Source organism: Venturia canescens, chromosome 4, assembly GCF_019457755.1.
Source record: "Venturia canescens isolate UGA chromosome 4, ASM1945775v1, whole genome shotgun sequence".
NCBI classification, from domain to species: domain Eukaryota; kingdom Metazoa; phylum Arthropoda; class Insecta; order Hymenoptera; family Ichneumonidae; genus Venturia; species Venturia canescens.
In genome coordinates this window covers 12,141,140-12,168,306 of record NC_057424.1, presented here as the reverse complement: position 1 = coordinate 12,168,306, position 27,167 = coordinate 12,141,140, and the positions used below count along the sequence as shown (strand labels likewise).

General features: G+C 40.0%; 2 protein-coding genes and 1 long non-coding RNA gene across 7 annotated transcripts in view; 2 read left to right on the top strand and 1 right to left on the bottom strand.

Moving 5' to 3' along the window:
* The window catches only part of LOC122409854 (mannosyl-oligosaccharide 1,2-alpha-mannosidase IA-like), a 336,122-nt gene that overhangs the window by 66,138 nt on the left and 242,817 nt on the right, over positions 1-27,167 (bottom strand). The window lies entirely within an intron of this gene.
* LOC122409861 (uncharacterized) overlaps positions 1-27,167 on the top strand; it is a 129,037-nt gene that overhangs the window by 68,608 nt on the left and 33,262 nt on the right. For 2 of the 3 annotated variants that reach the window (XR_006260774.1, XR_006260776.1), the window contains exons 3-4: positions 6,080-6,266; positions 23,865-24,000. This is a non-coding gene — a long non-coding RNA (uncharacterized lncRNA). Of the gene's footprint in view, positions 1-6,079; positions 6,267-23,864; positions 24,001-26,549; positions 26,669-26,845; positions 27,089-27,167 lie in introns of all 3 variants that reach the window. The other variant, XR_006260775.1, reaches the window with a different exon arrangement.
* On the top strand, positions 1,438-4,222 carry LOC122409857 (uncharacterized). The gene is made up of 6 exons (XM_043417732.1): positions 1,438-2,435; positions 2,509-2,718; positions 2,798-3,160; positions 3,244-3,512; positions 3,637-3,805; positions 3,889-4,222. Exons 1-6 carry the CDS (start codon positions 2,201-2,203, stop codon positions 4,032-4,034), a joined length of 1,392 nt encoding a protein of 463 aa, XP_043273667.1. The 5' UTR covers positions 1,438-2,200; the 3' UTR covers positions 4,035-4,222.

Genomic DNA, 27,167 nt, shown 5'->3' with positions numbered 1-27,167 from the left:
AAGACACAATTATCCGAATTTACCAAAAAGTGCCAAAACATTTCTAGGAACCAACAGTATGAGTTGTGATATTGAGAATTTTGGTGAAAATATAGATGGACAACTTGTTTATTTTGGCATTGCTGAAAATCTCAAGAGCACTGTCAATCCAGCGTTGCATGAAGTCAATTCAATTGAATTACTTTTCAATGTAGACGGATTACCCCTCTTCAAATCAAGTTCTAAACAAATTTGGCCAATTCTTTGTAAAATTTTCAACGATCCTGATGTTTACAAGCCATTTCCAGTATCCATTTGTTGCGGTGATGGAAAACCAGAAAACTTGAATAAATATTTTGAAAAATTTATTGAAGAAATAAACGTACTTCAACGCCATGGATTCTTTATTGATGAAGAACATTTTGACGTCAATATTAAAGCATTCATATGCGACAGACCTGCTCGTTCTATCTTGAAATGTATCATCAATGCCGGAGGATATTATGCATGTGAGCGATGCACAGTACGCGGACGTCGAAAGGATGGCCGTACCATTTATTCAGCAACTGCTGAAGAGCTGCGAACAGATGCTGCTTTCCGGGCTCAAAGTAATAAACACCATCATAATGGGATCAGTCCATTGACTCAAATTGAACCGCCAATTGATTTTATATATCAATTCCTATTGGACCCAATGCACCTCCTTTTTCTCGGTGTGATGAAAAAGCTTTTCGAGTATTGGTTAGATGGTGATTTAAAGACAGTCAGACTAAGTAATATCGACAAAAGACGATTAACTAAATTATTAACAGAACTTCATTTCCAAGTACCAAATGATTTTCAAAGAGCAACAAGATCTCTCTCTCAAATTAAAAAATTCAAAGCAACAGAATTTCAATTTATTTTGTTATATGCTGGTCCTATTATTTTTAAAAAAATACTTCCCAAATATGTTTATAGACATTTTTTATTCCTGCATATTGCATGTCGAATATTATGGTCTAGTGACTTAGCCACTAGTAAATGGAAACATGCAAAATACTTACTGGAGCTATTTGTTTTCTTTGCACCAACAATATACGGAGAAAGATCTCTTATTGGAAATATGCATGGTCTGATTCATTTGGCTGATGATGTTCAGTATATGAATTGTCCAATGTCAAAAATCACTGCTTATCCGTTTGAAAACACATTGGGAAAAATGAAAAAATTGTTGCGGCATGGAAAAAACCCTCTCGCTCAATTGTGTCGCCGCTTGAATGAAATTTCCAAGTACCAAAAAAAGCCAGAAAAACCTAAAACGGTGCAAATATTACGACAATTACGCCCGAAAAATTTAGGTGAAGTAAATGTGAAACGGGTACAATTCAAAAACTCAATCATCACGGACAAATACCCAAACAACACAGTTTTATTGGCAAACGATCGTGTTTTCCAAATTGGACGTATATACATTCCCGTGGATGGAAATGTTAATTCTCTTATGATAGAAGGAGAATTCATGCGTAAAAAGAACTCAGTTTATGAACAACCGTGCAGCTCGGAAATATTCAAAATGTGGCGAATTTCGAGAAAAAAAAATGGTAATGCTGCAGTACTTTACCTCAACGAAGTTCAACGAAAAATGGTGCACGTCTGTATTGACAACGTAAATGAAACAAAAATGTACGTTATGCCTTTGCTTCATTAACGCGATTAAACTTCCGTTGTTTCACAGAATGCATTGAAGTGATAAATATGTTACGAAAAAAAAACATTAAAAAAAATCCATAACCGTACTAAACACTGTTTTTTCGATCGATTATTGTGGGTTCTAGATTTGTGAAAGAAAATAATGTTGGAGAAAAAAAAATTACTTTAGTGACCATGTTGATAAACAACTGCTTGTAGAGCAGTGTTGTTACACCAGCGCCACCGTAGCATCGCAACGCACGCGCCGCGCGCCTGTTTACCGCGTTTTCTATACGGGTTCCCGCGTTTTTGGCAGGTATTCCCACGTTTTTGCCGCGTGCTCGCGTGTTTCGTACATCGTTTCATTTACACGTGCGGGTAACACTCGGGTTATTGATAGTGGTTATTTTAATTTGCGGTGTTAATTGTGCGGTGTAAAAACAAAAAAATAACAAAAAGTGTTACAAATAAATATCAGCCACGTGTTTCGTCATTCGAATTGTTTCTCGTTTTTCTCGTCATTAAGAAAAAAAACTGAAAGAGTGACACGATGGAATATAAATATAGGTTAGTGATGTTCATAAGTGATAAAAAAGAAAAGGAAATCGATATTGTTCCTACGTCGTGGCTCGAAAATGATGAAGCTACAGACACATTGTTGTGCAAATTTATGCCGCAACCGTATACGAAAAAAACAATATCCATTCTACACAAAATGTTAAAAAACTGTGAAAAACCACTAGACGAGTGGCCCAGTTTTCCGGTGGATCTCCGAGGAAGAGCTTGTGAGTTTCATTAAGTTTTTTTATTTGATTTAATTGATGGCAAAACATTTTGTGTTAATAATCATTTTTCTAGCTACTTATGAAGAAGCAGAAGAAAAAGCACTTTTACTGGAACAGAAACCGTATGCTTACTCAACAGATAGTGAGAAAAATGCGAAGAAAAAAGCAATTCAGGATAAAAAAAGTTTCAAATTCAAATCTCTTCCATTGAAAGATAGTTTGGTTTTGGAAAAACTGAGTGACATAAGCTTCGACCTCAATGATAATTTGATGCCCATCGAAGGTAAGACTATTTTGTAACAAACAATTTCAAACTTACAATGAGAAAAGATTAAACCTCAATTTGTTTTCACTCTTTGTAGTATTGGAGAAAGAAAAAAGTAAAAATGTAACTCAAGCAACGAAAACTGAAATTCCAAGGAAAAAACCATCTCGACAAAAGCTTTCCGATCCTGTGGAAAGTTCTGAGAAAGAATCTAGCGACAATACTTCATTAGAGAGTTTGAACAATTCTTCTATCGCATCACCAATAAAGCAAAATTCTCAAAAAAGTTCAGGAAAATTTGTCGCTATTAAAAAAAAAGATATACTCTCTGCGAGCACCAGCAAGCATTCCGAGGGCTTGAATTCCTTTCAAACTGATATACATCCTCAAAAATGTTCAACAGCCTTTGGGAATGCCAAGAAAAATTTACCTTCGACTAGTACTAATCAGTGTTTCGAAGGTGAGATAAGACTTTATAAAAATTCCAAACTCATGTAACTACTTTGATCATTATCGCTAACTATATAAACACTATTTTTTCAGATCGGCTGTTCAAATTCTTTGGGGAAAAGCTGAATTCATTGAATTATAAGATTGGCCAAATCCAAGGACAAATACTTGACCTGTCAGCGGCTTTAAATTCCATTCAAAACTCTATCCAGACAATCAAACCAACAAATGATGATATTATTGATTGGAATAAAAACTTCACTGAAGAGGTTCTTGATTTCTCACTTCCATGTCGAAATCATGATGAATTCAATAAACTCAATGAAGAGATAGCAACGAGTGAGCAGTTTCGGAAAAAATTGGTAAATTTTGAAATTTTCTTTCTACTGTGTTTTTGTATAGTTTCTTCAAATGATTTTTGAACTTGCCAAACTTTTAAAAACAGTTTCGACCTTGATTTTCACAGTTTCAAACATATTCTTACAGATACGTCAAATACTATTGTCTATTAATAAGAAAACTGGCCTGCGGAGAAACATGGGTCAAATAATTCGAAAATACATGTCACGCGATTTAGCTCTTTCGTTCACAACATCGAAAGCAGTAACTGGCAAACATGTGTTCAGCGAATCCAAACTATACTTGTGTCTTAAAGGTAAATAACATGGAGTTTTCATATTTAAATTGAGTCTCTGGTTATCGCTCATTATAATAAACAGGCTTTTTGTTTTATTATAGATGCAGTTTCATCAGTTTTCAAAGAGGAAGATGGTGCGAATTTAACAGAACCAACATTTAAAGAATCTGTTCGAATCGTTTTTAACAACGCTAAGGATTGGGACGGCCAAGGAAATATTCGAAAAAAAAATGCGCAAAAAACTTGAACGTCACATTAAAATATCACGAAAGATTTAAACTGTAAGTTTCCAATTGTATTGTTCTTTTTGTCAAAAAAAAATTGGGTTGTATTAATATATAAAATTTAAAGAAAGGAGTTAAGGATATTATTCTCTTACTTCTTTTTTTTACAACTTGGTAATTTGGTTCAAATTTTTCTTGCCCGTGCATACATACGTAGAAATAAAATTTCTTTAATAAAAAGAACAAACAATTAGAAATGTACATTTTAATTGATTTCATGAAAAACAATGAATTACTCTCAGTAATTCATGACAATGATAAGTTACTTTTTTCTTTTTCTACAAGAATAATTAATTTCTTTATTTACCACCAGGAAATAATATATAAAGCTAAAGCTAAAAATAATCAAATTATTTTTTTTTTTCATGAAATTCTTTTTTTTATTATATTTTTTTATATTTCTTGGTGTCACAGTACTTTTTCGGCAAAAAAAATGTGGTAAAAAATAAACTAACAGAATAAAACTGATTGAATAAAAAAAGTCTATTAATATATGTAGTACTGATCTTGAAAAAATATATTATAAGATAACCCTGCTTCTCCATAGGTATTTCAAAAGAACCCGATCGGGACCTTAACAAGGATAATGATATTTATTTATATTATAACCTCGTTTTCCGACAAGGATCTCCAAATGAACCTTTTCAGGACCTGATCGGTCTTCCTGATCAGGTCCTTATGTTCCAGAATCGTTACAAGACTTGCTAGGTCCTGATCAGGGTTCCTAGTCCGGACCTGATGCTGAAATCGGGGATACCTGATCAGGACCACCCATAAAATTTCTAGTCGGGACCCGTTCGATGCAGCAGCTCCACGCGTCATTATTGCGGCATAAGAAATTTTTTATCATTCTTCAATAATGTGTGGTGTTTTTGGCTTAGGTCAAAGCTCGCCGATAGTTTGTACAACAATTCCTTTTAAAAACGATTGTATTTGTTTGGAACGTCTTTTATTAGCAAGTTTACGAAATGTTAACGGGAATGGCGAAACACTTTGGGCGTGTACGCCATGCTAAAATTGATGACACGGATGGCAGCCGTCGCCTTAATGAATGAAAACAATTCATTTTCACCGCGCATACTAACACTTTGAAAAGTGCACGTTATACGACAATAATTGCACGTTTTCGCGAGGTTTATTCTCCGCGTAGAGCAGCGTCGAGCTGCATAAATCATTATTTCATATTTCGCTGTGGCAAATAAAATAGCACCTGCACTGCCGAATGGAACGTTTAAATTTTCGGGCTTTCGTCCGCGTATCTCCTCCTAGACTCTGTTAGCTTTCGCTACCCTTCTCCTTCGTGTTAAATATATATGTGTATACATGTGTATACATCCGGTACACATGCATTTTCTACTTTGAAACTGCTGGTGCAACGTACGAATGACGGAGAAAGAAAAGTAAAAAGAATACTAGAGAGCGAGGAGGAGGAAAGATTGAGGAAGGGACTTTGGGCACGAGAGACGACGAGGCGGCTTAGCGTCGCGCGAGCGTTATATAATTTATCGTAAACCGTGAATCAAAATTATAGCCGAAGAGCAAGGCTTTGTGCCAAGTAGGCCATTACTCTGCGAAAACGAATTGCTGAAAACGACTTTGCGGTACTTCTCTCATAACCAATGCTCCATGGACCCCCCCAAACTCTAAACTCCCTCGTTCCGAGATGGGCAAACCATTCGAAAAGATACCGCGGACAATGAATTCGCAATGAAACAATTCATACGAATTTTCATCTTGTTTACTTGTAAGTTCACACGAGGTAGCGGGAGTTGTGAATTTCAATATCCGGCAGAAATAAAAGTTTTCAGAAACATTTTTCCATCCACATTTTTTGATGACTTTCCCGTATTCCAGAATTTGATGATCGTAGAAATTTTTATTGTTTTCTTGCACCTCGATCGGTGATTAATGTCTAATTATTTTGTTATTAAATCGTCGACTACATTGATAAAAAAGCTTGGAAAAAATGGGCCATTTGAAGTAAGGAATGCACGCATCCAACTTTCAGCTGTGCAAGAAACGCTCCTCGCGGATCCGAAAAATCTTTCTGCAATATCTTCCCTTGGATATAAAAGAGACGGAACAGACATGGCCACCCACGAGGCTGGATCGCGACGCCCTGGGAGGTGAATTTCTTCATCGCCGTCCCGGAGGGTCGAATGCGTCAATTGTCTCCAAGCGACATGTGCCTTCCGGTAAGGACGGGATCGTAATTACATACGTATATTAATTGTGTTACGTGTATATTCATTCGACCATGGAAAACACGTTTTCAGTGGATTTAAGTGACCAATAAATATTGCTAATGTGTCATTAAAAGAGTAAAACATTATTTCTTCTCTAAGAACAACACTTTCGATTTTCTGACTCTCCAGGTGCTCGTACGTAAATAAAAGTCGAACAATTTACACTTTTTCGGTACTTTCAATAGGCCACATGTGGTGAAAACTGCGATGACTATCACGGGCAGTGAAAAATAATTTTGCAATTGATAACATAACGTACCTTTTCCGTCGTATTTTTACCTAAATCAGCAACAAAATTATAGGAGAATTATCCTTATTCCGGTTGAAACTACAATTAAACCATTCCATATTTGTTTCGCCACCCGTTATCGTAGTTTTGGGTTGAAACAATTCAATTTTGTTTGAATTTACCAATCCTTTTTTTCAGTATATTAATAATTGGGTAACGAATCAGTTGATTGAATCGATGATGTTATTAAATTAGTTCTTAGTAAAGAGTATGGTTAACAAGATGATTCGAAACTTGAACGTTTCGAGTGACCATTGAATATGTTACATTCGGCAGGTTCATAAAAAGTAGCTAATTTGCATGAGGTTAGAAACATTGGACGGTAATTGATCAATTGAGCTATGATGACAAAGGCGTAAATCGGTTCGTCTCATCTTCAGATATCCAGTCAATTCGTGACATGCAATCCGTGGAGCTTCATTTTCGAATGGTTTTTCAACAATTGTTGTTTATTTTGTGAATAGTCCAAATGATTATGTTAAAATTGGTCTCAAGTCCACTCTTGTACAGGGTGAATTATGCAGGGATAATAATGTCTATAAGACTCATGGCTTGCACGTGTGCTAGAGTGTAAAATCTCGTGTGAGCTTTTGTGACTAAACGTCGTTGGGATCGCGTGTGTATAACAAAATAACATGTTGCATCTGGCAAGCCTGCTTTGATGTTTATAATATCTTCACACCCTGATTCTCGGTGTTATAGAGGAGTCGTTAAATGCAATTTAGTAAGGTTGTATAGAGCCGACACGTAAGTGGCCATTCATCGCAATGTGAATGCGGCTATTAGGCGAGCGCGAGAGTCGCCGTTTTGTAACTTTTGGCAAGGAATATGAAGGATAAGATCAGAGAACTGAGGGAAAGGGAAGGAGGAGGAATAGAGGATATTTTACGATCTGACGATTTTCTTGCCTGCTATTACACATTCAGGCCTATGAAAGTCACATTCTCTGCATGCAAGCTTCATCGGAATTTTGGAAAAAATCTCATGAGTTGTTGATCGTTTATAAAGATTTCAAACGTTATCTGGTGCCGCGCGCCACAGAGAATCGGACTCGCTGCTTTTTCGGCGGGAAGCCACGTCATAAAAGTGTCGTAAAAATGATTAACACGCGTTTTGATGGAGAAACGAGAACGAAATTAGATTCTTGGACAATCTGGGTCAACACGGGGAAAACATGTGAAAGTGAGAAACGAGAGACTTTTGTGAAAAAGAGTTTAAAAATAGCTTGTCAATTGGAAAAATTCAGGCACTCCGTGCATAAGCGAGTGAAACCGGTTCTGATGCAGTAAGCCAGAGAGTCAGAGAAAATAAAAGCAGTTTTGAGGCAGATCAGTGTTTCCAACAAACGTCAAGATGTCCGGAGATAATTCTTGGCTCGGATGCCACATGCTCCAACGCGGGTGAATCCACGGATAAGAATAGATTCACAGGAATTGAATTCTCTGGCAGAGAGTCGTAAAATTGATACACCCAACCATATGCATGCCTTCCGCTATAGTATTCCGCGACTTAACGTCTCGTAAAAAAGAGGCTCGTCGTTTGTGGATGACGCGAGTGCGGTGCCATGTCCTAAGAATGGGCAGGCGGACTTGAGGCAGGCAAGAAACTCTTTTCATCTATTCCTATTTAGACTTTCTCTCTTCCACTTATAGGAAGCTTGCCGATGGTGGAATGAATAAGACCAAACTCTCAAAGTATGAATACGGAGATATCAAAGTATGTATTTGCACTTTATTCACGCAGAATTCAAACATAACCTTACGATTTTATTTTGCAATATCGATCCGGAGCAGAATGAGAGCGCTGGAATCGTTCAAAAATGTATATTTATGAGAATTTTCATACTTCAATATGCAAAAATAATCAAACCATTTCACTATTGCGGAGAATTAAAATATCTTGTAACGGGACGACTTTATCCCCTCGGGACGATTTCCGGTTTCACAGAAGTCTGTCAGAGGGCTACGGGCGAAGGGCTCTCACGTCAGTGGAGCACTGCCCGTACGACATTGAGAGGATGGATCTCAGTCGGTACATCGCAACCGTGAGTGCAAATTTCGAAATCGAAATTCTTTGACAGAGTCTGACCGATTAAAAGAAGGCTCTGTCAGCCTACGCAGGACGATAGCAAAAATCGACTGATAGAGCCTTCTTTTAATCGGTCAAACTGTGTCAAAGAATTTCGATTTCGAAAATTCCAAGTGAGCTTAGTCGACTGATCCATACTCTTAAGGCTCTCAACCTTTCTCAACCTACTTATTCCTACCAAAATTGTACGAAAACAAAGAAATAATGGAGCATATAATTCCTCGATATATAGAAAAAGGAGAATACAATCGCGACAGAAACGCCGCAAGTCCTGTACCACAATTCAAAAATGTTCTTCTTTTAATAAAATACATTCGATCGATATTCTTTACTCCAATTTCTTATCCTACGCTATAATAACTCATATGAACAGTATCGGTTTCGTAATGTTGATTTATTGAGCGACAAATACACGTGTCGAATGAACAGATGATCGACGGTTACTCAGAGATAGAAGTATAGCTGTTAAAATATACCGCCAGTCAAACAGATCCCATAGGAATGGTATTGCAAGATAAAATAATAAATTATATATCGAAAGAAGATCTGAATTTTCTATCGATAACGCCGTCCGTACCAAAAACCATATTTCGATTTCTTCATGGAATGCAGTACATTTATTTTTCGACTGTTATAAAATAACATGTAAAAAACCAGTCAATATTATCCGCATGAACCACAACCTCGATCATGACGCGAATAAAAATTCAGGCATAAAAACGACTTCAATTATATTTTGGAAAATACGAATCAAAAGACAAAAAATAACAAATAGCGGCGTCACGGATAGCGGAGCCTCTTTGAAAGCTGAAGGAAAAAGCAAGCGCTCAATTGCTAAAAATCGGGAAACGAATGAACGGATAGCATAAGAAAGAAAATGTGGAGACTAATGTGTGAGAATCCGAGGAAATAGACGGAACTATGCGGTGCCAGCAAAGGAAAAAGAGAGATTGAGAAATCCGGGAAAAACGTACGTAATGCAGAGAGAAAAGTGGATAAAGAGGAGGTAATTTTGTATGTGAAGAAGAAAAAGAGACACGTCGATAAATAGAGGGTCAGGAAGAGCCTCAGGGCGCGGGAACTTCAGGGCCTTTAATTAGTCCGAACGTTCGGGAATGTGGTTCGTCACAAGTGCAATTCCGTCGGGGATCGCGAGGCGAAGGGATGAGGATGAACGAGCGCGTGCGCCGCCGCCGTTTCGAGTAATCCTAACGCGCTTTGATTCAATACACAACACGTACATCGACTTGGAGCAAACAAAAGGCTCAAACCCATTTCGCTTTATGCGTACTAAATCGTCCAAACTAGAGGCCTTTGTTTGCTAGAAGTCAACATGAGGGTGGTGTATGGAGACGGCAGTGGTTTCGGGCTCTGGTTACATCCTGGTGACCGGTTGGCACTGCTAAACTTACTCTTCGCCGAGAACAATTAGAGCGATATGGCACATGTAGGTGTATTATCCACCAGACCTCTTATGATACGTCCCCTCATTCTCTCTTCCCTTTCATCCAGCACCCACATCCAAACATATAATCGTGCACTTAGAATCCCGGACTAAAGACACAGGTGTTTCTCGATAATAGCAATGAATAATGTAGCACGATGCATGCAGGTCCGACCGTTCTTCTGACTAGGATAGCCAAATCTTGTGCTCGTTGGGTATTCGCGCTCCGCGATAACACAGACCGCGTTACGCTCACTATCTTTGCAGATAAATACAATGGGTTATTGTAGAGCTTGCTGGCAGATATATCGGTCCGTTAATGCACGAATTCCTGCATTTATGCTAACCAGTATTGCTCGTCGTAATACACAGGAAAAAAAAACATATTTATGAGAGAACACGATTTGCGTCGCTGTAGCGAAGCTACTTTCAATTTATTATCAGTAGTAAGAGTTTTGTTATTGTGGATGAGCAATATTTATTCGGTATTATCAACATCGTACGAACTCGTATACCATGTGTTTTAGCTTCAACGTTAGTCTTCGTAAGAATTAATAAATATTACGATATGGAATCCTATATGCGGCACCATAGCAGTTTTTACTGGAATTTTCTCTCCGTGTAGCTATGAGCAGCGGAACTCAAGAGATCCGTTTCGTTGTGATACGCTAATTGGTTCATTGATGCCTGCCGATTCATGGCGCCCAAGAATTTTCATTTGATGCTGATCAAGAGATGGAGAGGAAGAAGGAAGTGATGCTGCACATTTGACAGTACTGGAAATATTTTCATGAGAAATGGTCGAATTTTCACGAAGTTTCATCAAACTTTCGACTCGTTGCTGTCATCATTATTACTGAGTTTGTAGGAGTGTATTGCTTTCGGGAGAGACCACCGCAGGGGTTTTAGTGGCACATCTGTCGAGGCTGATGGCCCGCATAACGAGCTCACCAGTTCACGCGCAGCTGAGGTATTTAGTACAAGTGGTTCATTGCTTGTACACGGGTGACACGTGTATGTGTGTTGATCTCATTGGACAGTGAGTGTATGCTGATCTCGTGGAGATTAAGACGAACGCAACTGGTGTATACGCTGGATGAGAGACAACAGCTCAGTAACTGCGCGGGGTCAGAGATTAATGTCGTTTCTCCTCGTTCGTATTTGCGGCAGATAGTGTCCCCGGTCACATCGCGTGAGTTATAAACGCGCAAATGGTGTTCCGCACCGATTCAACGCACGTACCAATACGCACGTCTTCCGTTCATTGACAACGTGCGTTGCGAGCTACATGTAGGGTCGGAGGGGTCACAGATATGGATGTTGAGTCAAGGTCGCTTGCAAGATTTATAGCAAATTATTGGATAATGGAAGGAGTTTGCAGTTGGGACAAGCTTCGAGCGACTGCCAGCGTACCAATTAAAGAGAGTTACTTGGCCTCGTTCTCATGCAGGTAGTTTGTGGGTGAAAATTAATTAACGGATTAAACGGAAAATGAAATAAACGGTAACACGTGGGCGTGTAAGAAAGAGCGAGAAAGAGGGAAGGACAGGCAGTTCGTTCCGACAACATATGCCCGAGTGACACCCACATTCAGGACGACGCTCTCTGCCTTTCAGCGGCCCCGTTAGTAATGCAAGTTTCCTTCTTACAGCGAGATATTGCAAAGTTTTCAGTGGGCCAGTTTCTCGTATCCTGCCGGCGTACCTCAGGCGTCAACAGCGAGAAGACCTCGCGCGCACTTACCGATGACAAAAAAATCCAAGTCCATCCGAACTTTTAAATTGAAAGTTTTTTCGCCGCGAATAAAAGTGTTCCGCTCTCCAGCCACGCTCTTTTCCTCGTATACTAGGGCATACACATACTTCCTTGATTGTTTGGTTAGTTTCTTTTTGAAAGAGAATAGAGAATGAAGCTCAACCGAGGTTACTGTGTGTTAACGCTAGGCGCGTTGTAAGTGAGCTAACTTAACAGAAGTCTCTCAGTAGTGCTTGCTCCATTCGTTTTTATTCATTCTTTAGGTGAGAAAAATATCAAAGATTCACCATAATATTGAATGACTTAAGAAAGTGACTGGGAGTGAATGCATATGACTTCGGGCTTCAGAAAAATGGGACTGGAATGGGCATGGTTAGCGAGGAATTTGAATGGCTATTCGAAGTCGAATTGCACGAGATCTATAAGAGTACTGAGCAGCACAAGGAAAACACAGGGGGTTTAAATCTTGCAATGATACGGATTCGCTGATTTAGTTCCAGATAAAATATATTAAGTACACGAAGCCTAAGTGGCGTCCACATATGAAAAGGTTCAAGAATAAACGTTGTAAAAACATTTTGTTCCACGACCTGGTGGTCCCCTGACCCTTGTCGAGGATGAAGGAGACGACGACGACGACACGGCGGCCGGTTACTAATAAATGTTTCATGGGGCTGCGTTCCGATGACGACCCCCGTGGCGTGTGCTTTCTGTTTAGAATTCTCCCTCCCTCCCCCTTTGCCGCTCCCGCCGATATCACTCTCTCTCTATCTCTCTGCTTCGTATGCATCTCGGTCGCTGGCTAAGAGTCCTGGCGTGTGCCCCACGGGCGTTGTCACTACGTCCCTCGTTACCCATGAGTATAGTATATCCACTTCGAAGAACGGCCAAAGTACACAGATGGAAAGAAGAAAGAAACAGAGTGCGGCGAAAGAGAAAGCAAAAACGAAGTTGAGATCGGCATGCAAAAAGTATAAAATCCATAGATCTGGAGGTTTTTATGTTAGTTTGAAAATCGCTAGTAGCAGAGGAAGTGGTGGACCAAATAACTGGAAAAAACATAAAGTGGTGGGTACTTGGCTAGTTTATGACCAATGTTAGAGCCATCTCGTAGTTTACTTCCAAAATATATGCACTACGTTTTGCTTCTCGCAGTTTGCAACAGAAAATTTTCTACGGAACTGTCTCTATTTCTGCGGAAGGCTTCATGCTATCTCTTGTGACCGCACGATCGATCGTCGACGTCTTCTCAATGACCCTACGACCTCGAAGACCACAAGCGACAGCCGAAACACCGAGATGCCTCTCTGTCTCTCCGTTTTAGTTTCTCTATTCCTGCTGGCTCATTGGATATGCCACAGGATTGACATTCCTCATTGCCTTGCAATGGAATTTAGTAAAAATAGTGCAGCTCAGTTACAAAATGGTTGATTTTTCTATTGAAATAATGTCAGGAATATATATAGTCACAAATGAAATAAGCCCGCAGGGAGCAATATTGATGAGTGATGACCAGCGATCAAAAGAATACTATTCGAGGTCACGATCAATCATTCTAATGTCTTCCCATTTCCGAGTGTAGTGTTGTACGGACACGTGTCTCATACGCCCCGTAAACCGTCTGACTCGAGTGATAAAAGACCGATCGCGAACGATATAGAATCACAATAAACGAAATTGATATTTGCTCGCAGGAAATTTGATCGCTTTGTCTTCTTACTTGCCTGCACCCTTCGCTTCCCCCAGTCCAGATTCCTGAACTAAGGCGAGCCCCCATTCCGTACACTACGGCTTCTCCCCTCAATACGTTACAGACAGGTTCGAGCTATACGGTCCACGCGTTTTCTTCAAATCAGTTCATATGTGAGGCATCCACATAGCTTGCAAGTAAATGTGTCAGCCAATATTATCATTCGGGCATCCATCATAAAAATGTCACAGTCATATCTTATAGGCGATTCCACATATCGTGATCATAAAATTTTAATGGATTTATCTTGACATGACGTTGATAAAGAAGCTCAATTTAGTCAAACATCTTCAAGTTTTTATTGACTCGAGAGTCACCAATTCTCTTGAGATACGTCATTTTTTTCGATGTTATTACTAAGTCATCTAACAATTACTGCGATGCTTCGAGGATACTTGAAGAAAGCTCAGACGGCAGATGACAAATGTGGAAAGAAATCAAAGCTTCGTTAGGAGACACCGAGCTGGGCACAGACTCGAGGACGTTGTCTTATAGATTCGAACTGCTCTAGATGTTGGGGAAACGTTTTGAGACGAAAACCTGACGATTGAAACGCCGACGACTGCGTAAAAATAACTAATTAATTTTGCTTGTTCGCACCGAGGCATGGGGTGGCATTTTCGAGATTGAGAAGCCGATACATTCTGGGGTCATGGGTCGTTTTTCCAGAGCTTCGTTGTCGCGTTACATGCCACCAGGACCACCCATCATTTAGCAGTGGTAACAATCAACACTAATGTTTGTGGCTAGAGGAGGACAGTTGAGAATGGAAGGGTAGAGAGAAGAGAAGCGTATAGGGAGAGAGAGAGAGGAAGAGAAAGCGACAGCTTTCGGGCTCTCACAGGTATTCTAACAATTTATGGACATTCCACATTACAATCTTCAGGTGGTGACGGGTCCATGCTCCGTGGATCCTGCATTCATGATTTCTCTCCCTCTTTCTTGCCCCTTCTCTCGCTCTGGCTCAGACGCACACGCTTCCATCTCCGTCTCTTAACTGGCTGCTCTCTTTTTCCCTCTCTCGCTCTTCGAGTGGAAGTCTCTTTCACGTGGTCCAACCACATGAGAGCGATGTGAAGAGTCTCCGGGAACTTTAGCTCGTGGAATCTCCCGCGTCCATGAACTTTTGGAGCGACGAAACTGAAGCTTGCTCTCCTCCTCCTCTTCTCCTCTGTCTTTGTTCCCCTTAACGTTTGAGTTCCAGGTATAACGAGGAGGTCTATGCCATTACGAAGATGTACCACACTTTAATGAACGTGAATTATAATCTTACACGATCCTCAGCATACTCTGCGTGATCACCTCAAATCACCAAATATCTGCACGCGTCTACAACGCCTTCGGTATGATACGCCAGAATATCAGGTGAAATAAAATTGGCTGGCGTTTCGTAAGTGCAATCAAACTACTTGATTCCGGGCCATGGTTATCTCGAGGTGAATGATTGCACGGGAAATTAGACGGGTAGAAAGAGGTCCTAAGTACACCGACGGCAAGGTACCTCACAAAAAGGGGAAAGATCCGAGAGGAGGTAAGGGTCTTCCAACCGCTACGATCGCGTTGGAAGACCGACAAACTCTGAGAACTAAGCTTCGAGACACACGTTACGTGAAGGTACATATACCTAGGTACGTACATAGTTCGACATACATATATACATTTGGAGGGCTAGAGAGCGAGCAAAACCGTTGGACAAAGTACACCTGGAACTCGCTGGTGCGGGCGTAGCTCTTGGAAGGTCGCTTTGTTCTCCCCAAGGGAATGTCGCAAAATATGAGAGTTTCTCTCGGAAACATTCTCACACTCCTCACCTCTTAGGATCTTGGCTACCGCGCCACCTCTACCCTTGCCCTAGACTACCAGAGAAGTTTCAACAAAGTTTGCATATCCGCGAACCGACTGACAATCAAGGGTCGCACCCGTCCAGTTACACTAGATCTACTTGCTCTCACAATACGTATAGCTGGAAATACCTAACCTGAATTCAAGAAAACAAATGCGTTTCCCCCTGCTTTCTGCTCGCTTTGCTAAAGAAGGGAGCAAAGAATAAATTTTCTGCTTCGAATGAACGTGTTTAACTTCAGTGGCGAACAGGAAATAATTCTTACATTGAACAAGTCAAAGTCCTAAGAGAGCATTCCAAGTTTAAATCTCAATCTAAATTGATCGCGTTAAAAGAATCAATGGCTGCTATTCTTGCTTTTATATTTCACTTTCAAGCTTTCTCTAGAAGCATCCGATGATTAATTCTCGATCGAGAATCCCCTTCGAATTTTGTGAATTTGCAGCGAACGAAAGAGCATGCGGATTCGTCTTGAGTTCGCCCTTGCTCGTTTGCACTTACGACAGTATAGCCGTGTTCAACGGGGCGGAAGGCATATGCGAGAGTCGTGATTGACTGGTGCAAATCAGAGAGACACTCTCGCTTTGTTTAGCTCTCGATTAAATGAATCGAATGAACGAATGCCAATTGTAACCCGTACAAGAACAATATTCGACCTTCATCATGATTCGACGTTTCTAAACTGTTGAAATTCTGTCAGAGGCTAAACAAATGCAACGAAAATCGTACGCTCGACTATCATTTTGAAAGACAGCATTCAAGTGATCTACTTCAAGTTTCTAAGTAGATCAAATGAAGTCTTGAAAATTTGAGTCGTTCTGGAAAACCCTTAGCACTTCCGTAGCGTATTTTGCGGAGCCATAATAAATATATTCTGGATGAAAAAAGCTTATTCAACCACGACGATAAGCCAAAGTGATATCATATTTGAGACTTTGCGGGTTACGAAAGATCCTCTAAATAATCTTCCTTGAAAATGCAGACTTGTGTATATTCTTAATTTGAAACATTGAACAAGAGGCACGTATAAAGCCGCTTTTGTTTGCATACATTGACCCATTTCCACTGGCGTACCATCGCACTTGGAAAAATAACGAAGAAATTAGAGTCGAGGTATGAGAGTGGGGATCGCGCAGTGTTGGAATTAATAATGGGATTTAATGGTTTATCGTCGTGGCATAGTTGGTGCACAGCAGCCAGTGTGCGTCAGGTGTGCGGGTGGTCGTAAGCTCGAGGTGGCAAGCAGAGAGCGAGGAGGCTGTGTAAGTAAATGAATATGCACGTACATTCATACAAGCGAGGAGGAGTAGAACTATAACGCGGATTCTGAAACCCTCGGGGTTTCCGCCATGCGCATATATGCTGCACGTAATATATGAGCATTCGTTTGTATATAAAGACAGGCACACATATAAACATGTATGTATGAACCTTTGGTGAGTATACGCTGTTCGGCATGCTCTTACGAGTCCACGAGAACAACGCTAACGCACGTGTCCTGTTTGCTTCAAGTGTTAATTACCGCGAGTCGCGAAAGCCGGTATGTTTATCTGGCTCCCTGAAAACTTTGTGCTGTTAGAGCATTCGATTTCATATTAATGAGACACTAAAAAGCAATCGAGCTTGCGGACATTTCGTACTACGAATGAAATTGTACGAAATAATTCCTCTGAACGATTTCGAGCGATTGTTGAGTTGGTGAAAAATATTTTGGGAGAAAGAGTCAGCTTCTGACAATGAGTCGATTTCAGAAGCTATGGTCGCAATCGTTCCTCGGAACGATGCTGGTTTTTTGCGTTAATCAATTGTGTCAAACATTCGTTAGCTTTCTGTAGGACGTACAAAAAAAAGAGAGACTTCATGCGACGCACCGATGCATTACGTATGTGTTACTGATCAAGCCTCTTTTATATAGTCGTTTCTGCCAACAGAGTACTCTCGAGTACACGAATCCTCGGGAATAATGATGCTGGTCGAGGAGAAAAGCTCCGTTAACAGCGGGCTCGTCCCCGGAGAGTAATCAATATGGACCGGGGACTCGAGCTTTTTGTTACGTTCGAATTACAGGAAATAATCGAACGTGCATTATCGATGAAGCTACGAGGAGAAAAATAAAATTTTATGCGATACGTTCGAACGTCGAAAACGGATGGGTCAATCTCCGCTGTCTGCGGCGACGCCTCGATCATGCTCGTGTTGGCGATATACACGCTCTTGGTTTTTTGTCAAGCCTCGGGGTGCATGCGTTGAGGGAAAAAAAGATGTGTTGAATCGACGAATTGTGGGAGTAAAAATGAGATTCGTTAACTTAACAGAAGTTTCGTTCATCGAAACATTTCGTGCAATTCGATTTAATTTAAATCAAAAGTTTCAAAGCGTTGGACATTTCGTTAAAAAAACATCAGAAATTATTCCTTCCCGTTTATTCATATGCAAATTACTCAAATCTTTTTTTAAATTCTTCATCTTCTGACGTCAAAGCTCTCTTTGGTGCTACCAAACTATCTTTGGTGGCAAAGCTGTCTTTGGTGCCACAAGAGCATGCTTATACATACGAACGCAAAACCATTAATAATAGCCGTTATATTTTGGAGGAGATCAAGGAACGGCGAATACGAATGCGCGTGTTAAAATGGCAGGGGGCCTTGTCTCGTACCACCTCGACGCGATAACGGAATCATTTTCCACCGAGTGGAAGTCAGACTTGGCTCGTGCTTATGGCACTTCTCTCTCTACGTGTATGCAATAGTGATGTGTATGCACGCTTCAAGTTTGTCTGTATATGTGGCGTTTCACGTGGAGGCAGATCGCTTCTGTCCAAATGGTCTGCTCTTCCGTTCGAAACTCATTTGAAACTTTTCCTGCTTTTTAACGAATTTGAGGGATTCAGGAATTCAGCAAGACCTCGACTTCTGTTGAGGTATCAACGAACAGCTTTTTTCGAATATCTTCAAAATTTACGAGTCTGAACATTATTTGTGATTGCGTTTACCGTTTGCTTCGACGTAGGTGCACAAAGGAGCATTTGCTATCAAATTTAATCTCGATGCGAGACGAGGTAGTACACAAATTTTTATTATTTTTATCATTTTTCATCCAATTCCTAGCTTTCAAAAAACAAAATAAAATGGTGTCTATGAATGGAAACAAAAGTTTAGCAAAAAAGGAAGAAATAACATCGTCCTTCAAGGACGTGAGCTCCGTACAATTCGAGCTTGAAATCATTTGTATCTGAAATAGAATAACCCATGCATGCTACTGCATTTTAGTAATGCACTGATCACGAGAGATCCCTATTTTATACCAAAGAGAGAAATAGACTAATTCGATCGTCAGTACACCTTTGCCGTTCCCTCGCATCTCCCGTTTTCTTTGAACTCTGTATATGATCGTTCTATCCCCTTTACTTGAGTTATACAATTGCGATATTGCGAGGCCATATCGCTATCGTATTCCTGTGGTGCATAGATGATTTTCCGATATAATGTTATGCTATCCAACTGTGAATCGAGTAAAAATAATTATGCTCTTTGATGGTTCTTTCTTATGTTTACATCACTGAATACACACTTTCGATCGGTCGAGCAATGTTTTATGAGTTTTTCGTTACTTCCAATTACGTGCAAAAATGCACGAGACATTTTTCATTAATCGAGTGATTGATACGCTTTTGTTTGCTGGATCAATCTTTGGGTTGAGTGATTCGATGATCGTTGCAAACTGATGCACTCGAATTCATTTATTGACTGATAACGAAAGCCAAAAAGTTCGAAAAGCCAAATCATTTCTAGATCGGATTTTGACGCCATTTTGGTTTTTCGTTAAGCCTTTTTCATTGTCATTTAAAGCCTTGTAACGATTTATTGTTTGAAATGAATTGAAGATTGTATTTCTCTCGACAAAATACGACAGAAGCTTCAGGAGCATCGACGTGCATGCTGCTTCTTCATTCCATTTTATACCGTTAAGAAAATCCTTCCTTTGTACATTGAACAAAATAATGTGATCAATTCCTTTGTGAGCAACGGAAAATAAAGTTAAAGCAAAATTCCAACGTTATTATAATCTCGTTGCATGCAGCGAAGAATTTAGCAAACAGTTTACTGTTGACTCGTCTCTGTTTCGAGCTATGGCCGATTTATACAAAAGCTATGGCCGAATCAACAACCGGCGTCAGGACTCGAGTCGTTTATTTTAGCATCGCGATAAGTAGTAATTGTGGATTAAATGTGTTGTGACAAATTGAATGAAGCGTAAAAAGTTTAATTGACAAGAATGAAAAAGAGGTAAACACGATCGATCAAGTAGTATAAAACTGAAAAAAGGAAGGGAAGAAAGGTACGCGAAGAGCTCTGTCGATTTATAATCCGAAGTGATTTCGTTATGGTTGGTCAGAAAGATGACAAAAAATTTTTCAACAAAAGCTGAAAATCTGCGATCAATCTCTCGTTCTAGCCGCGTTTTCATGGACAATGAATACACGCGACAGTGCTCGGTGCGGTAACTGCTTTTGCTGATGCGAGAGCATTGGCCAGTATTCAGCACACGAGCTCAATGGACGTTTTTTTCCTTTGCCTCCCTCTCCCATTTTTCTGCTTTATTTTTCAATGCTCGAACAGTCCGCGTACGAGACTGGAATAGCACATGTACTATTTAAAATTGGGCTCGAAAGTCTGCACGCTCTTATCTTTCTTCATCGATAGTCGATCCGAATGATATCATCGCTTCCGTATTTTCCTATGAAATGAACCAGTGCGTGTGTCCCTGTATTTGTAACTCTTTGAAAATTATGGAAAACTACAACGACCTCGTTTCAAACCGATCGGCACAGTTTCGGTAGCTATTCAAACGTTAAGGACGTAAAATATACGAAAGTCCGGACGAAAAAAAGGTGGAAAAGCATCGAGTATGGTAAAGAAGCGATATTTTGTCATTACTGGGAGAAAGAGAATCACATAATTCGGCGTCATTTATTTCCGTTAAACAGAATTTGTGCATGCCGCATTGCGGGATTACCCGATGGCCGATCCAACGTACAATTTTAATGATCACAAGTAAATTTCATTCCAATACGATTGCACGTTTTTAAAAAATTCATCAATGCCTTATAAAAAAGACTGATGTCCAGGGGCTTTCCAGCATAGGCTTGCTGCCTCGGTTTTGAGGATATTTGCATGTAAATTTTTCCTCTAATAAATATTGTTTCACCCAAAATTTCGTGATTGATAAAAACTGATCGAGTTTTTTGAACCAGAGATTCGTCGTCGCGTGCTTCCATTTTTTTCTCTCTTTTTCCACACATTTTCTACTTATTCTTTCAGCATAGTCAGCACTTTCGAAGCGTCAAGATTTGCCTCTCGCGATGCATAAAAAATCTACCCGCAGAAGAAAAATAAAACTTGAGTCATTCGATATTTTCTCACTGATTGATGAGTCGTGTCGTCGCACAAGCGTAATTTCAATGAATGCCAGTCTATTGCTTCATGTCGGTCTATCGGGTTATACCGGTGAGATCTCCGAGTATCGAATGGCTGGAGCACAGCATCCGCATTCGATAGGAAGTGCACGCACATAGGTAATTTGATAACTGCATCTCATCCCTGAAGCAAATATGGCAGCCTGCCACCCGCAGAGAGTGTACTTTGTGAGAATTTTATTTACACGTTGGCACAGTTAGCGCATTATTAATGTGCCAAATGTGGCGTGGGAGTACCGGAAACATTAGGGATTTGTATAAAGTATTTATAAATAAAGTGAGTTAATACTCTTGTCGTGCGCATAACCGCGATCTTGCTCGAGAAGCGGACCGGTAAAACCCTTTTCAAGAGTGCAACACACCCACTTGTGCGCGCAGTTGAGTATCTTGAAGACGCAACGCGACGCGTGCTGTGAATGATATTCATTGAAAATACGCGTGGCGAAAGATGAAACAAGTTAACGCGACAGAGAATCAAATTGAAATTGTGAATGGCGCGATGATTCTTCGGTAAGCAAAATCTTCGATGATTGACTTTGGGGCCGTTTATGTGCTTATTTTCAAAAAAATATTCTACCAGAAATCCCGATGAGCATCGATCGTAACGCTATCGAGTCAAAATCGCAGCCTCGGGCATTCCGATCACACCTTTTTTTTTTTTATAGCGAAAAGTTGACACATCGGTCGGTGTGTTAATTTAAACTAAATTTCCAGAATTGCAGAACTGTTTTACGAGCACGAAGACTTTTTGACAACGTTTCATGAATGCACGATGAGAAGAAACACATTACGATGCGGAGAAGAAGACGAGAATAATAGACGATGAGATAATGAATGAGTTGAAAGTGAATGGAGCGAAGAACAGTGAGATCTTCTTCGCACAGTGTCTCTATCAAGACGAAAATAAAAAGCTTTCGTTTACTCCCATAATATGTATACTTGTAAGTCGTATATGCAACGGGGATTGCACATGCATGAATGTAATAAAACAACGCGATGTGCCAGAACATGGTACAATTAATTAGGGGGGATGATGAGGGAGAGGAAGAGAGTGAGAGACGCTCGAAACGGGTTCGCATCATTACACAACGATAACACGATTACACTGTGCAAATTGGGGAGGAGAGAGAAAGACGGAGAGATAGAAAGAGAAGGGAGCAGAGGAAGAGAGTGAAATAGGGAGTTTGAGGACTGTTGGTTCGAAGCTGCTGCGAGACCATACGCCATCATACGCTCGGAATACACAACGTTTTATGCAAATCGTGCTCCCGGAGAGAAATGCAGTCCATCTGTGTATGCACACTCTGCTGTATAAGTGAATTTAGTGTGTGTGTGTATATACGGAGAGGGCAGAACGAAGGCATTTTGTTAAACTTGATGTTCGCGATCTCGTCGCTCCTTCGTATTAACAAAAAAAAAAAGAAAAAGAAAAAAAAATATATAGTCTGACAAAAATTAAATATGTACGTAAAAACGAAGCAAAAAACGGTTGCTGGACCGCGTGTTTTGTAAAGACCCAACGAGTCAAACCGGTCTCACCTGGAACTGTGATGAGAATTATATCTACATATTTTAAATGTCCTATACCGGTCGGACTTTCTTTCAAACTTCCTTCCAAAGTTGCATTGCAAAAACAAACAAAAATAAAGTGAAAAATGAAAGAAAAAACAAATGCCTAACTTAATGTAAAGAATTTGATTTTATCATCGTTTCAGGAACTTGGATGAATGGCCATTAGCGAAGATTTATGTTGATCATCAACATGAAACGTTAATGTAAATCAAACAGGGAAAAAATGTAGATGTTGGACATTAACGATGTGTGTTCTCTGATAGAGCGTATTTTGAGTTATTTGGAGAATTTTTAAGGACACACTCAAAATTATTAGCAAGGTATACGAGCCTGCGTTAAGTACCGGGCTCATATGCGCCGGGGTAACTTGATGTCCAGCACCGATAAAAAGGTGGCTGACGAAGTAACGGCCTAATTTTAGGTTAATGTTAATGGAGAAAAAAGCATATTAATATATTCTACGAAAGGGACATTTTGTGACGCGAGCCACGACGGTGGGAGAGTGGCAAACCAAGAGGAGGAGGGCCGCGTCAGAGCTCGCAAGGTACAACAGGTGATGAGCTCATACGGGACTTGAGCGTTTTTGTCGCTAATAAAAAAATTCCTACGACCACGTGAGTTGCACGTGGGACGATGAATCTCCGCTGTTTTCACACGGCGATTGTTGCTCGTTGGACATCGCTGTACCAACGCGCAAAACTATTTTATTAAAACAAACCAAAAGTCGTTTTTTAATCGAGCGAACGTTTCTGAATAAATGCGAATGAATTTACTCCCAAAAAATTGCTCCGGATGCACATTCAATAACGGATCGCTTAACCACCGTTTTTCACGATGCCGCGAACTGAACCTCGCAGGGCTTGAATTATTTCTGAAGTCATTTGAAGAAACTCGAGTAGCATGCGCCAAACGAGCGTGAGAAACTAGCACCCCGCGCTTGGGAGGTCGAACATATAAAGTTTTACTGGACACTATGGAAAGGTGATAACGAAAATAAAATGAAAATGAATATGACATTTCGCCCACTGGATTTATCAAAACGAAAACGAACGTTTTTTTCGTATACGAAACTATCTTGACAATAAATGGAGAAAAGTAAGCATCTCTTTCCTCTAATAGCGAACTACATTAAGTTTACTCTGACGGGACACATTAGGCGAGCTGTGCGAACGATAAATTTCACATATCCGTCCCTCCATCTTTCGCTTGCTTGCTTTTTTCTTCTTTTTATTTTTCCTTAATATATCTGTATTTTTCTCGTCTACTCTCGTTGTTCTTTTCATCCATCTTCCTCGCACTCGTTACTTTCTTTTTTTCTCTTTATTTCTAGGCGTACAGCGAGGGAGGATTCAGAGGGAGACAGGCGAGGAGACAGAGCGTGGAAAAAGAAAGGGAAGAAGAGCACAAGACCCTCGGGACTAACAACTGGCGAGGCAAGAAGAATAATGATCGCTGGGATGCTGTAGGTAAGGGTGTGCGGGCTGGGCATCGGGCCACGGGGAAGGGGAGAGATATAACCTAGACGCGAGAGAGTTTCGCGAGCGCAAAGTCGCCCGCGGACTCGACCTCTCCCCGTTGGGGCACACCCCTGTATGAATATACATGCTCTTAAACGCCTTTCGTATATGTAAGAAGTATATGTATCTCTTCTTCTAGCCACTGGTCTTAAATATAGGTAGACCAAACACCTTTTTATCCGCATCGGGGCGCCTCCCTTTCGTCGTATACACACTCGTAAAACTCTCATTCGCGTTTACTCCAAGCCACTGGCGCGCTCGCCGGCTTGTCTGCCTTCGCAGTTCTGCGCTTCCAATCTTCTTGTTCTTCGCTATATCCTCCCTCCTCCATTCCCCGGCCCCCTCGCTCCTTCATTCCGACAGCATAAATCTCTCTTCCTCACTTGGTTTCTTCGAATTTGATTCTACACGAAACGGAAGCCGCGCACATGCTTATTTCACCATATGAATCTTTATTTTTATTTCTTTCTCTCTTTCATTCCACCAACAACGTTTTCGGCTGCAGACCCTTTCCGGAAAGGACCCGAGGCTCCGCGGTCGGCCTGTACTTCAAATCGGATTTTTATCGCACACCAGAATTCAGACTTTATATCGCCATCCACTGTGATATTATACAGCGATAAATATTCCACAATAATGTTTACGCACCCATCAACCAACGGAGATGGGAATCTCAAATTATCGTCATTCGTTTCGCTCTCGCTAGATTTTTCAATGGATCTATTAACATTTATTGCCTCAATATTTCTATGTTATTGGTGTGATTGGAAGATAATCAGTTTAATTTACCACTATTTTCGACTACGGTTAATCAAACGACGTTTTATCCCTAAACACAAAGTGCGAGTGTTGCGTGTCACATGCTGAATAGACTTTCGTAAAACTAACATTTAAATTATTAGTTTTAGAGTATCATCCCTAAATGCGCTGGCTCAGGTCAAAGGATTGATCTTCGCTTTGACCACATGTATGGCTCATAAATTCACCTTTTTTCTGTCGTATTCATCTAAATCGTAAGAAATGTGAATTTGCTATGCGTACTTCAAAAAGTCATCCTTCTGATGACGTTTTTTTTTTACTAAGAAATGTTTAAATTTTCATAATTCTCCCTCCATTGGCTAAAGCAGTTGTTTGCTGGACAGAGGGAGTCAGTTCAAAATTAAATCTCAGGCACGACAATTGAGTCCTGAATCGAAGTTGACTCCACACAAGTCTGATTGTAACATACTGTAGATTTTTAACTCACCAATTCTTTCTATCAATAAAAGTGTCGACGTTTTTTGATTGATAAACTGTCGATTCTTCATTGACAAAACGAAAAAACACTATTGCGAGTACCTGCGTCGTGACTGCAAAAATTAAGTATCCCCCACCGTACAGTGAGTACATAGTTTTTGTTTCAAAGTTACATTTGAATTGGAGCTCGTGTCAAGTTCGTTAAATGTGAATAAGATTTATTTATAATATGAATAAACATTTTCCTAGAATCGGTGTATTTCAAACTCTTGGTTTTTTCTCAGAAAAGAACAAAAAGCTTTTTTAATTAGAGCATTCCTCACTTTTTCTCTCAATACATATGGACTCGATAACGAATTTACTCACATTGAATGGAGTAAAAATGTGGAGCTGAGAATGCTTGAAAGTAAAACAAAAAGCATATTATTATCTATTGACAAAGTTATTGGCGTTTTTGATGTTCGAATGAAGCCAGAAAATTGGTAAAAATAATTATTGAAGGTTATTTCAAATTCTGGGACTTCCTTCGAACTATAAAATGCACGTAAAGTCGAAAAAAAAGTTCCATCACCGTTCATACTCTCTGTACTGAAATTTAAAGCAGAATTTTAAACAAAAGACCCTCCACCCACATTCCAGCTTTTAGCGAGATGGAATTTATCATCTCTGGATCACACGAGCTTAGATTTTAGCTTGAATTTGTTTAGCTCGAGGTTGTAAAAAATTCTCCGCACTACCAACGTGCCCTTTTCTTCCAATGGCTTCGTTCCTATTAGTATCGTACTCCCATGGCAAGTGAATAATTTTTATAATTATCAGTTCATAAAAAGCGGCGTTTAACCTTAAAAAATGAACGAAATAATCCGAAAGGACGATTGCGAGGTAGATAAAATCCAATTATTCGAAGTAACAAGTTTCGGTGACTGTTGCATTCGCGTGATAAAATTAATGGGAGAAATGCTCGACGAATATTATCGCAATATCGCGTACTACGAGAGCACGAGCGAGTTTGGGTCGCGCGCTCACGTGACGCGTGGACGAACGAACAAAAAAACAAAGAATTATGCGTTGGTATGAGACAAGGTCGTTCAAAGTATATGGAAAGAGAAAGCGAGAAGGAAAACCAGAAAAACGAGATAGAATAACTCGACGATCCTAATCAACCAATCACCTATAATTTATCAAATGACACAAATTATTCGTACGAACAGATGATAATTACCACAGCCATTGTGTTTCATTATCATATGAATGTACCACAGTTTTTCAGCGTAGGAGTAACACGATCTTCGTGCTCAATTTCCCGGGACGGGTCGCACAGGATGGATATTTCGTTTTCAACAATTTTTTATTTCTCCGATGCATGACTGATAAACAGCAGGTGAAATGATTTTTCAGTGTCAAAAATATTCCTAAGTAGAAACGTAGTTCAGGGCATGAAGCATGAAATTTATGTCTCGTGACAATTTAATGATGATAAAATAGAAAAAAGGTCACATTCGAATCAATGCTGTTCAACTCGATTACATTTCATGGCGTTGTATTCAATATTTTTCAGCACACAATCATCGAAGTGAATGTTCAGCAAGGACCTAATTGAATTGCTGAATTTTCAATTGAATTAATCAACGGTGACGGCGTCAGTGAAATATTTCGTTAATTTAAAACGACTTGGCGTTTACGTATTTTTGACCGTCGATAAAATGCATAAAATCGATGGTAAAAAGATAACCTGCGTGCTCCGTAAGCCAGGGAGACAACAAACGGAGTACGCGTTTGTTTTCAAAGTGCGGAATAACGCGTGAGTAAACAATGAGTTGAATTAACCGTTATGAGATTGAAAGGTTGATAGGAACGAAAAATGCTGATTTCGCTCGGTA